At 28.6% G+C, this 12,867-nt stretch overlaps 1 protein-coding gene across 3 annotated transcripts in view; it reads right to left on the bottom strand.

Annotated features, from left to right (window-relative positions):
• The window catches only part of LOC111685178 (tyrosine-protein kinase Dnt), a 68,785-nt gene that overhangs the window by 39,274 nt on the left and 16,644 nt on the right, over positions 1 to 12,867 (bottom strand). For all 3 annotated transcript variants that reach the window (XM_046954391.1, XM_046954389.1, XM_046954390.1), the window contains exon 3: positions 4,073 to 5,565. In XM_046954391.1, coding sequence (XP_046810347.1) covers positions 4,073 to 4,184 — 112 coding nt within the window. In that variant the 5' untranslated portion in view covers positions 4,185 to 5,565. The remainder of the gene's footprint in view (positions 1 to 4,072; positions 5,566 to 12,867) is intronic.

Genomic DNA, 12,867 nt, shown 5'->3' with positions numbered 1-12,867 from the left:
TACCAATAATTTCAATTCAGATTAACGAATAATAATCAAAAATAGTTGTGAACACCATATATTCAATAATAGTAACCGAATTTTACAATAATTACAATCGAATTAGAGCATAGTTGTGAGAACCGACTGAATTCGATTGGAAACAAATTCGGTTATCACAACGAATCTGTTTTCTCTGTGTATAATATATTCTAGATTGCATTCTGGACTAGAATATAGTGTAGTCTACATAATGGAGGATTGGTTTAGTTAACCTAAATACGTTCAATTATTGTTATATTTCAGTTAGTACTATTTCAAATTTATGCCTAAACTTTTTTTAATTTGTTGTTAATATTTTTATTATTTTTTATTAAATTTCTTGTTATTTATTTAGCCAATATTTTATTTTTATTAAAATTAAAAAAAAAAATGCTATATTACACAAAATTTTCGTTAACATTAGTATTAGCAATATTTTTATATAAGTACACTTTTACAATGTAATAATTTAATCCCAAAAATATCGATCAATTAGAATTTGAATTTAGTGTTTATGAAAGTGTGTGTGATTTTTTTTCAAATTTCCATTTAGTAATTTATGTGAAAATACGAGAATAATTCATAAATTGTCGCCTTTACTAGCATTTAGTTAAAATCATACTTTCTCTTTAGCATTTCGTAAATTTTCATTTCAAATTATGTTTAAGTGCCGGAAAATGTTATAAATCTGGGTTAGCCATACTATATATATTCATTCATTCATTCATTCATACATTCGTTTGTTCGTACGTTCGTCCATTTAGGCATTATTGCCAAGTGAAGTAGTTAAAGCAGGCATTTGAATTTACAAAAGTATCTGTGTAGTAGTATGTTGTAATAATGTCCCTGTAGTTCGGCAGGTTACAATACTACCTACAACGTAGGCAATTAAGACTACTTAGGCCACAAGCTTATTGAAGATATCTAAGTAGTTTCATATTTTGCAAAAATACAATTTTAAAAGAAATACATTGACTTTTTAAAAAACTACAGGGTATATTCATAGATTCATGTATATACATATGTATGTATATTTATACAATCCATTTAGCCATCCTCCATGTTATTTAAGCTTAGGAAGGCACTTATGGCACCATTAATCAATTTACAAATCAAAATGTTTCATTTTCGTATGCTACATTAGCATTTTGTTGTTGCTGCTTTTTTTTGCTTTGTTTTAACGCAAAACACGAAAAACAATAACAACAAATAGCAGCAAGAAAAAAATTTAAAAACGAAAACCTAAACTGAAAAACACATGAATGGGAATATCAAAACGAAATGAGGAAGGAACCCATCATACTTTGTAAAAGAGCCAAAACACAACATAAAACAACGAGAAATGTACAAGAAGAGGAAGTACCTTAGAGGGTTTCATTTCCAAGGTCGACAGGATATGACAACAATGAATATAAAAACAACAAAAACAAAAAAAGTGGCAGGAACAAGCCATGTTCGTTTTCTAGTACTTGGTATTCATGATTAAGGAAAAAAAAAGAAACCGGCAACAACAAGAAACCATCCATTCCAGCACACAATCTGCCAAACAAACAAATAAATGAAGGAGCAACTAGCACCAGGCGAGACCATTAATATTAAGGATTTCCTAATATTATTCTTTTTTTTTTTTTTTGGTTGCTTCAGTTGTTTTTCTATTCTTGTTTTTTTTTTTTTTTGCTATTTGTTTTTCTGTGTCTTTAGAGAACTTTTATATGATTTCATTTATCCTGCATTTTGAAAGCAGGATGTCTAAAATACGTCAATGTTTAAGGAAATCGATTATGTAGAATGTCTTTGTGTAGTGTAGTGTGTATATCCTCTTCTAAGTATCTCTCTGTATTTAAGTGTGAGTGCGTGTAGGTGTGAGTGTTAGTAGGTATTTGATTGAAAGCACTTTTTGTACTTCTTTCCTGAGACAATAGGCAAGGGTCACATTACCGGATAATTTGTTATTTTTATTTATTTATTTCTTCCTCTGTTTTTGTTTTTTTTTGTTTTAGCAACATTTGTATTTATTTACAGAAGGAAAAATGAAATTTTGGGAAATAAATAATAATAAAGATGGCCTATGAATTTAAAGCATTTTTTTGGATCGTTTCCTGTCAAGGACAGCACAAGACAATATTTAACATTTGGCACACTATTTATATTTCTGGTTGTATATATTTTTATATAGCAAATATTTCTGACAATCCTTAAAGTTTGATCCCTACTAGATTTTAACTATAAAAGTATCATATGCAGATGTAAAATTCATTCTTGGAATACAAAGTTTCTTAGTTTATGCCACTTTAACAGTCCGTATGCATACCCACGCTATAGGTCACAAGTTTCAAGATGAAACCTATTTAAAAAGGTTAAAATCATACGATACTTACTCAATAATGTTAAAAATTATAAATTTAAATTTAAGATTCATATACAGTAGTATATTATTTCCTTATTTGTTTTATGATAATTTTATGTTTGCACTTTTAGTTTAAAATTTTCTTTAATTAATTTCTTGCAGACTTTTATATTGCTGTCAAATTTTACCACAAATCAGTATCTGCGGGTAAGTACTGACTTTAAAGATTTCATTAAATCTCTTTTAAATTAAATTGATTTCAATAAATTCTGTCATTATTGCTGTCAAAGACAATGAATTATAAAGTTTTTGCAAAACATTTTGAAAAAGAACATGTTTCCAAGTGAACGCACAATCATTTTCAAAGTAAATCAATCGTTTGCGAATGTTAAATGCATCAACAAATTCACATATACTTTAGTCTTCTTTGTTGGTTGTTATAGTTGTATTTTTAACCACATGTATTTGGTAACTACATATGTGCTAGTAAATAGTTAGTTTATGTGGATTTCATAATAGAATTTGTGTTAAGGAAATTTATTTAAAAATTATACGAAGTCCAAAAAAAGTACCAAAATAAAGATTTTACCCTTTTACTGCTAAAAATAATTGAATCGAATGTAATTTTCATTTCAAGTGTAAATCAAATTATTAAAGACACCTTTACGTATACGTGTTAATAATTTAATGAAATTACAAATATTAAGTATACGGAATAATAAAATCATTTTACTTATTATCAAAAACGAATATTTTCGGAAAATTAAATTCAGGCTTCATCCTAAATGAGGATAATAAACTTTAACCTCGAGAATCGCAGATTAATATTAATCTGAAGAAATACCTCCGGTTTATCAGACTAGAACACTAACCATGACCATAAGCCTCCTTATTGTTTTAAATAATTTTTTTTTGAAAATACTCTAATAAATTAGAATTGCTATTGTGCATTTTGTGACAGTCAGTCAGCAATATCCTTCATATACATAAATCAATTATTGCTGTAGATATATTTGAAAAATATACACAAATAACTTTCCTATCTAAGAAAACAGTTTATTAACTGTAGGGTCAAACACAACTGACTATACTTTCATAGTTACTTTTAATTACTTAATCTTCTTCCATGTAAATCTCTCTGCATAATAGATATAATTATGAGCGAAATATAAACTTTCTATATTAAACATTTTCATCTTACTTAAAACACAATTACCAAGCAGGTTTTTATAAACCCAAAACAATTTATAAAATCATAAAGTTTTTAGTTCTTTGTTTGGAATTTTTTGCCTAAACACGGTAAAATTCCTGGCTAATAGACTACGCAGCTGTAGGAATTCTCTATTGTATTGTATTGTCATCAAAAGTGTCATTTTATAATCAATCACTTTATAATTTTTTTCTTGAAGTATTTTTCCACTAACCATTCAATTCATTTATTTTTTCTAATTTTTTTGTTATTTTGCGTAAAACCACAAATACACTTTGGTTTGGCATAAAAAAAACAGAAAACAAAAGAAATCCCTAAAGGAAAATGTCCTTAATAAATTGGTTATAAAAGTACACAACAAAAAGGAAAACATAAAATACTTCATACATAAGAATAGTATAGAAAAACAATAACAATAACTGGAATTGGAATTGGAAAAAGGAATGTAGAAAGTCTATAAGAGAGTAAGTAAGTAATAATAATCTCGTACTTACCCATAAGTTTCATCACTTCTTTGTGGCTTATGAACACGTTGAGATAACCACTTGACAACAAGGGATACCAAGCTACCATTAGGCCCCAATATAGCAACCAAAATTTAGCCATTTGGTTAACGAAAAGACAAAATGAAGATGTCGATAAAATTCTAAAAAATGAACAATAATTTTGTATCCTTTTTTGTTGTTTTTGTATCCTTTTTTGCTTAATAAATAACGATGATGTTGATGCTTTAGATGTTGATGAGAATGAGTTTTATATCGAATCTTATTGATAAAAGTCGTTGAAATTTGTTTAGAGTTGTTTGTCAGTTGTATGGATAGAAATTTAAAAATTCATTAAATTTTATTTAAATTGACAATTTATGGTTTATTCAATCGTTTTGGACAGCATTCAAAGGCAAATATATGTCGTAGTGGTGACCAATCAAAGGAAACAAACAAAATAAAACCAGAACCTGGTCCATTGGATCAAGATATGTGTTTGTGTGTGTAAAAGAGTTTTAGTTGACTTTGTGGATGCAATGGTTTTTTTTATATTTTTACTTTTTCTGTTGTTGTTGTTGTGTTTCTATCGTTTAATAAGTCTAAAAATTTAAATTTGGTTTTATTTATTTTTTGCTTAAATCCTTTGCCACATTTAATTCAGACCAGTCAACAATTTAGAGTGACAGCATTTATTTGCATTCCTCTGCTCCCCCTGTCCTTTTGCTGTCTTTTTATGGTAAAACAGTTGCCGGCAGTCAGTGGTAACAAACGATTTGTATAGTTGGGAGGTATATATTTGGGATAAGGTTTTCAGTACTGGTTTGGAATATATTGGATTTTGTTGATGCCTGACTGCTGCTGCTCTGGTGTTGTTGTCGTTGTTTTGTCTATATGTTTTTATGAGAAAGTGCGGGTGTAAGCATATGTTGTCTCGCCTGTCACGTGGTTGTTGCTTTGATGAAACAACTCTAGCAGCAAAAACAACAACAAATGAAAATCCTGTTGTATATATTTTGTGTATTTATGAACGTTAGTTTATCTGTGAGCCAATGTTGTTGGTGGTTGTATGTGTCAGTTGTCGCTATTGCTGATGATGTTGCTGATGCTGTTGTTGATTTTGTAGCTTGGAGACCATCACCATATATGTGCCATTTTTATGTTGTTGGCAGCCTGCCTCACTTGACTTTAACATTTCACCATCCTTTCACTCAACATTTCCGAAATTTTCTGTTCATATGTGTGCAAATTTATTCTTCTTCTTCTTTTCTTCTTTAGTTGTTAGTGTTTTGTACTGTTTACTGAGGATGACTCCCAGCTGTTGGTTAAGTGACAATATATGGGTATTATAGTTGTCGAGAGTGTGTTCCTTATAGTGCGTTTTGTTTAATTTTCCTTTCTTTCTTTCGTTTAGCCTGCACTGCTTATCTCAGCACAGCTGTGTTGTGCTTGCAACAACTTGACTTTACACCGTACTTCTACTGTAACTGTCAGCAGTTGTAAGTCTAGAATTAAAAAAAATACAAGTTAAAATTGAGCAGAGAAAAATTTGTAATAAAAAAGTTTAACAACAAGCAGGAAACTGCATAAAAAGTAAAAATAAAAGGACAACAAGAATGTGAATAAAGTAAAATTTTATTGAAAAGTCAAACTCAGTTTAAAGAGTTCACAAACGAACATTTAAAAATGTATTTACAAACATATAGACCAGTAGACTAAAATACATATATACACATATTGTTGGAAAATATTATTTATTTGCAGAGTATTAAAAGAATTTATTGATATTATATTATTCGTTGATTTTTCTTAATATTCACTTAAATGTAAGTTATATAACTTTAGCCTCGACTATAAACTAGACTATAGACTAAACTATAGACTAGACTATAGACTAAACTATAGACTAGACTATAGACTAAACTATAGACTAGACTATAGACTAGACTATAGACTAGACTATAGACTAGACTATAGACTAGACTATAGACTAGACTATAGACTAGACTATAGACTAGACTATAGACTACACTATAGGTTAGAGTCTAGACAAGACTAAAGACATTACTATTGTCTTTACTATAGACTGTTGAGACTATACGAGTGTTGATTTTTTTATTTTATTAAACGTCATGATTTTATATGTTGTTACACTGGTTTCCTAGTTTTCAAACGGTTACCCGGGTGATAAAAAGGAATCTCAACAAAAAAATGCAAAATGTATAGAAATGATTTTAAAAAGGTGTTTCTATCTGTAACATGTTTCCATGAGCACATATAAAGCCATGAACTTTTGTCTTTTGGTATGTGTAAATAAATTTATTTATTTATTTGTGTTGGTAAATATGTCTGTCCGTCTGTCTGCATGCTTTGTGTCTAGATATATTTTTTTGCTAAAGTAAAATAAAATTAAAAAAGCTCAAACGAACTTGACTAAACAATTTATAAATATTTTTCTTTCTTTTTTCTTATTGCTATTTTTTTATTGTACACTGTTTTTATTTAAAGTTCTTCAAAAAGTAATTAAAAGTTCGTAAAGATTAACAGTCTCTCAACGAACACGCAACTTTGTGCGCCATTGGGTCATGCAAGTGGCTTTTATTTTCTTCAATATTTTAACTATTGTTGCTGCTACTGCCACCACTGACGCTGCCGCTCTAGCACTGAATACTGGCTGCTGTTGAAATTGTTTTGAATTCTTTTTATATTGTTTTAAATTTTTCCGGTAAAAGCATCAAAGGACTTGAATGTACGAATAAGGACAACGACTAACTACGTCAGCAATGATGATAATGATGATAAAGTTCGCCGCAACGTGAAATTTAATTGAATAAGTTCTGCATGAATGTTAGAAAATAAATGACCCTCCTGTGGTAACAGAATTTTACCTAAAGGCCTTTATGAGAACAATTTAGAATTTATAGACAATTTCAGGACACACATAAACGCACGCACGCAAAACTTTCAATACAAATTGATTAAAATGTTAAAGGGGATATAGGTACATGTACACATAAATAACTTGGGAAAACGAAAATATTGGAGAAACTTATTAAATGCTAATTATAATAGTATTGGTTAAATTGCCTTTAGCACAAAGAGATTATAAGAAAAAACTTTTTAAATTAAGCAAAATCTTTAAAAAATTATAAAAAGTATTTATAAAGTTATTCTCAAAGTCTTAGTTTCGATTATTGATAGGTCATTGGTAGGATACATGTAAATATATAAATATAATAATAACAGCAAATTTATATTGAATATAAATACCCTTAATGGCACCTGCAAAAAATGGTATTTTGTAGCCTGTTATGATGATTGAAGTCATATCTTGAAGAGGCTAGGATCAAAAGATAAAACCAACAAGTAATCTATACTTGACATATTATTATATACGTATTTACAAGATAACGATTTCCGACCACCGCTTTACAGAATCCCAACTATTGTGTAAATAAATTTATGAAATTTTCAAACCTAAAACCTTAAAACAATATGTTTTCTTTCATTTACTAAGTATATAAACATTTTATTTGCAATAGAAACATTTTAACGGGTGTCTCATAAAATATTACAATCTCTCTTTTTAAGTAAGTATATTAAGTTAAATTATTAAATATTTTCAATTCAAATCTTAACAAATTTCTGGGATACCCTTTGTTTTTTACATAAATCATTTCTTATATTTTCTAGTTAGTTACACATTTGTTTTAGCTTAATACAATAACAATAAATTCTAGAGATTAAAAAAAGGCTAGATTTTTTTAACAAAAAAATACTTTTTAACATTTCAATGTCTGACATTAATAAATACATTTCAAAGATTATACTTTATAGTCAACAACAACAACAACAACAACAATAACTAAAAACAAAAAAATTATAAAAATCATTGATATTCCTGCATATAAACGAATATTTTATAGACCAATAAATATGTGAATTTATGCATGAATTTATGCATGCTGGGAAAACAACTACAACAAACAAATAAAAAGAAAAAATTCGAAAAGAAATTTTAAAACTTTTCAGTTTTAAATAAATAAATGGCAAAAACAAAAAAACAATGAACAAATAAATAAAACTTTTCGTAGGTGTGTGTTCATAAAAGTGTGAATGTGTGTAAATGTCTCTGCGTATGTATGTGTGTGTTAGAAAGTGTCTGTATAAACCAGAGTTTATGAAAGGAAAAATTACAATGCGGCTTTATTTTAACTTCAAACATTATTCAAATGCTTGAGAAGGAAGGAAGGAAAACAACAAAACGACCACTAGCACAGCACAGTACAGCAGCAACAACAACAACTATAACAAGAAAGGAAAAGTTTAAAATCAAATTTTCTATTATTTTTGCAAAATATACATATGTATATACTATATACATTATACAATTTATATGTATTCGCACATACACACTCATTTAAACAAATCTTAACAAAAAATTATTCCAGTTTATTATTTTCTTGTTACATTCATAAATTTTGAAAAGTTCATTTATATGGCTGTACGTAGGAGTGTGTAATTTATATAATAGGGGTATAACATTTTATATAAACTTTATGATATTCTAATTAAAAATATTGTAAGCAAAATTTCTGATTTCGATACAAACCTTTTTCGCGGCTTAACAGACTTTTCTTGTCTTTAGACAGAGTCTCAAATAGTGCCTTAAAATTTCCCAAAATACATGTATGTTATGGGCCGATAATTCTTTGAGTTTCTCTTAAATGATCATGAAATTCATTAAAAATTTATTTAATATTTTAATTAAAGATAGCGCCTGTTTTTATAATACCCTAATTTATGGTTATATTTGCTTAAAGTTATAACAATAATGATGTACTACTGCTGTTGTTGAATGATCATTAAACTGTTTGTTGTTGCTGTTGACGAAAAACCTATACAAAAATTCGAATTCTTGTTGATTGCGAATGTTGCTGTTAAAGTGACTTGTACAATATTTTTTTTTTTTTACTTTAAAGTTAAACTTTTTTGGAAATAAAAGTTTTAAGAAAAAATAAAAATAATTTTTCGGTTTTTGATTGTAAGTGAAATGTTGCTAAGAAACTCTTATTCAACATACCGAGGAAAAAAGTTTCTAATATAATAAATGCACGTTTACAGAAAAAGAAAGCTTAGTTACATATAGAAATTCATGAATGTGTATCCCATTTCTATTTACTCTTTTCAAAAAAAAAAAAATGAAAACTACGCTATGAAAGGTTATGAAAAATAAGTGAAATTTTTCAATACTCTGCCGCAGGTATGTAAAAAAATTAGAGTTGATTTAAGTAAAACCATTAAGATTACTACTTGAGCAATTACAGAAATGTTTTTGGTAAAAAATCGGATTTGTCAGACTGGGGGATCAATATTTATCTATCTATCAATAGATAGATAGAGAGATAGATAGATAGATAGATAGATAGATAGATAGATAGATAGATAGATAGATAGATAGATAGATAGATAGATAGATAGATAGATAGACAGATAGACAGATAGACAGACAGACAGACAGACAGACAGACAGACAGATAGCTAGATAGCTAGATAGCTAGATAGCTAGCTAGATAGATAGATAGATAGATAGATAGATAGATAGATAGATAGATAGATAGATAGATAGATAGACAGATAGACAGACAGACAGACAGACAGACAGACAGACATACAGACAGACAGACAGACAGACAGACAGACAGATAGATAGATAGATAGATAGATAGATAGATAGATAGATAGACAGATAGACAGATAGACAGACAGACAGACAGACATACATACAGACAGACACACAGACAGACAGACAGACAGACAGACAGATAGATAGATAGATAGATAGATAGATAGATAGATTTTCATCAAATTTTTAATAAAACTCAGCAAGTTAATTAAATCTATTCAACTGTTGTCGATTGCTGACGAGATTCTCTAATAAAAACATTGCAATTTATTTAATATTAAAATTTAAACTTTCAACAAAATCCAATAACCTTCATGCATTGTAGGGTGTTGAAATATGTTCATATAAACAATTGTATGTAGTATTATATTCTCTAGAGAACATTTGCTGCTAGCTTGATTTGTTTATAAATGTTTTTGGGACAAACTCATTTTCCTTTCATACATTCAAGTACATATACATACATAAATGTACATACAATCATGCATAAAATAGAGGTATAGATGCTTAAGGGAGCAAAAGTTTTCCAAGTTATGGCTGAAAATAATGTTACGAGAAAATTTAAAATTGTTTTTTAAATACATAATGACAAGTTGTGCTTAATAATAAACATATTCATATTTTAGAATTTTTATCGTGGTTTTTTTATTTGTGTATGTATTGCCTAAAACATAGATATGACAGGAAAAAAGTTAAATAAATGGTAAAATAAAAGACAAAAAAAATTTTCTCTGATGATGGCAATATACACTATATTGGCCAACTTATTTTTGATCCCTTTTTTATGTTGCTAGTTGTTACAAACAAATATTGCTACTCCTGCTGTTTGTTGCTGTCTATTTCCTATAGACATTTAGTTTGATGTTGGCTAGTGGGTTTGAAGAAGCAACAAACAAAATCAAAAAAGAAGCCAATCATCGATCATGGATTTTCAAAAAAAAAAAGATAAATAAATAAAATGCTAGGCAAAAAATATGAAACAAATAAAATAAAAAACCAAAGACTTTCAATGAAAATATAAAAACTTTTTTTGTGGCTGGTAAAAATTGAATGATTTACTACAGATTGCAGGCTCCCCCAAAATATATATATTTTTTTGTATAAAACAACATTCATTAATAATTCAAAAGACAAATTTCCCCACCAACCAATCTAAACATATATTGATGCAGATCCTTGAAAGAGTATATGAAACTTTAAATACGAAAAGTTGTGTCAAATATGTTTTTTTTGCCTTGAACTTCATGATTTCAAAGATAGAAATAATTCTCTTAAATACTGAACAAATATGAACAACTAGCAACCAACATATGAACAAATTTAGCTGGAGGAAAAAAAGTTTAGCAATTGGTTCTAAGGATGAGCTGCTTTTAATAGACATACAATTTTACACATATGTGTTTGTATTTGTGTGTATTTACACACATTGACATATGAGCAAAATAAGAAAAAAATAAAGAAAAGTAATTTATAAATATGGATAAGTATCATAACCAACCCTTAATCATTCTCAATTTCTTAGATTTTTTGGGGGAATATTTTCCCACAAACGCACACACACATGAGTCACTTTATAGATAAAGCCAGTTTAACACTCCTTATGTTTTTGTGTGTATTTTTTACTTTTTTGCTATTCCTTACACAATTGTTATTCCGTACAAAGTTATTCAACATCATATTAGCAACGTCATCATAATCATTACTAAAATGATGAAGCGTCTGGCATTTCATTTTGATTTTCAGTCAGTGACAAATTTATTGCCAAATCGCGGTAAAGAAATGAAACTTTTCAATTATTTTAATGGCATGAGAAAAAAGAATAAAAAAAGATAAATTCGACGAAAAATTTGCTAGAAGATAAAAAGAAGCTTAATCACAAAATATGATGGAGCAGTTGGATGTTGGGGTTTTGGGGTGATGAATATGAGGAGGAGGGGAGATTTAGCTTGAGTACACTAATGAATATAAATTGAGCTAATTTTTCATTGCCTTTAAATATTAAAATTAAGGTGTAAAATATTCAATGTTTAAATACTTGAAAGTTTGTATTATTTTCTCCTTCTCCTCATGTTGCTGCACAGTTTAGTTTCAAAAAAAGGACAGTTAGTAAAGTACGAAAGGAATGTAAGCAATGGGGAAGCATTCATATCTTTTACGTTTGGAAACCACAAAGAAACTTATGCTAAAGCTAATATTAGGCTCAAGTGATTATGCTATTTTTTAAACGATCTGAAACAGAAAATCCCATCATGAAATTTTTAAGGTCTTATTTGAACTGTTTGTTATGGAAATCTGTATTTCATCTCTTATTGATATAAAACTAAACTTCCGTTTAGGTTTGAATGTGTAGGGGCTGGAAGAAATCATGCACAGATTCTAGCTAAGTTCAATAAATCCCGAATTTGAGACAACTGATTACAGTTTTTTTTCAGCAGCAGTTTATACAATTATGTTTTTTTCCAAAGCATTTAGCATCCTAAGTATCCTTCCCAATTTCATTTATGTATTTTATGGATGCTAACGTTTCCATTAATTGTAGAGTTTTGTTCATTTGCCTTTAATTTTGTTTTTTTTTTTTTTGTTATTCTGCCTCCTCTACTTTTTCTCTCGAAAGCAAACAGAAAGATATATATTCAAGGGAAGTTGAATTTTAAATACGAAAATAAAACATAGATTTTGCTTAAGGGTCTGCTGGCAAAAATGCTTCAATTATAAAATGGCTTTTAAATCAAATCGGAAGTTTATTTTAACTTACAACAACACGCACACAAACAAACTTAAGCAAACAAACACACACACCCATTTTCTAGTTACTACAGCTTTGAAGTAGAAATTAAGACAAAGTTTATAATGTTGTTGCTGTTTTAGCTTTTTCTCTGTTGCCTCTTTGCTGTTGTTGCTGCCACTGGCTTAATATTATATTTATTCATTTCTCTATTGGATTCCCTGGTAGTCAGTCGAGTAAATAGTTGCTGAGGCAGACTGACTGACAGACAGACTGACTCACTTGTATTTGAGGCGGACACTATCTGTTCGCTTAATATTTTTTATTTCTAATGCAAAAAGCTTAAGTTGTTTTGTTTCCGTTTTGTTATTTTTGCTCTTCTCTATTATGGTTTTG

This window comes from Lucilia cuprina, chromosome 6 (assembly GCF_022045245.1).
Source record: "Lucilia cuprina isolate Lc7/37 chromosome 6, ASM2204524v1, whole genome shotgun sequence".
Taxonomy (NCBI): Eukaryota; Metazoa; Arthropoda; class Insecta; order Diptera; family Calliphoridae; genus Lucilia; species Lucilia cuprina.
This window is presented reverse-complemented; position numbering and strand designations above follow the sequence as displayed.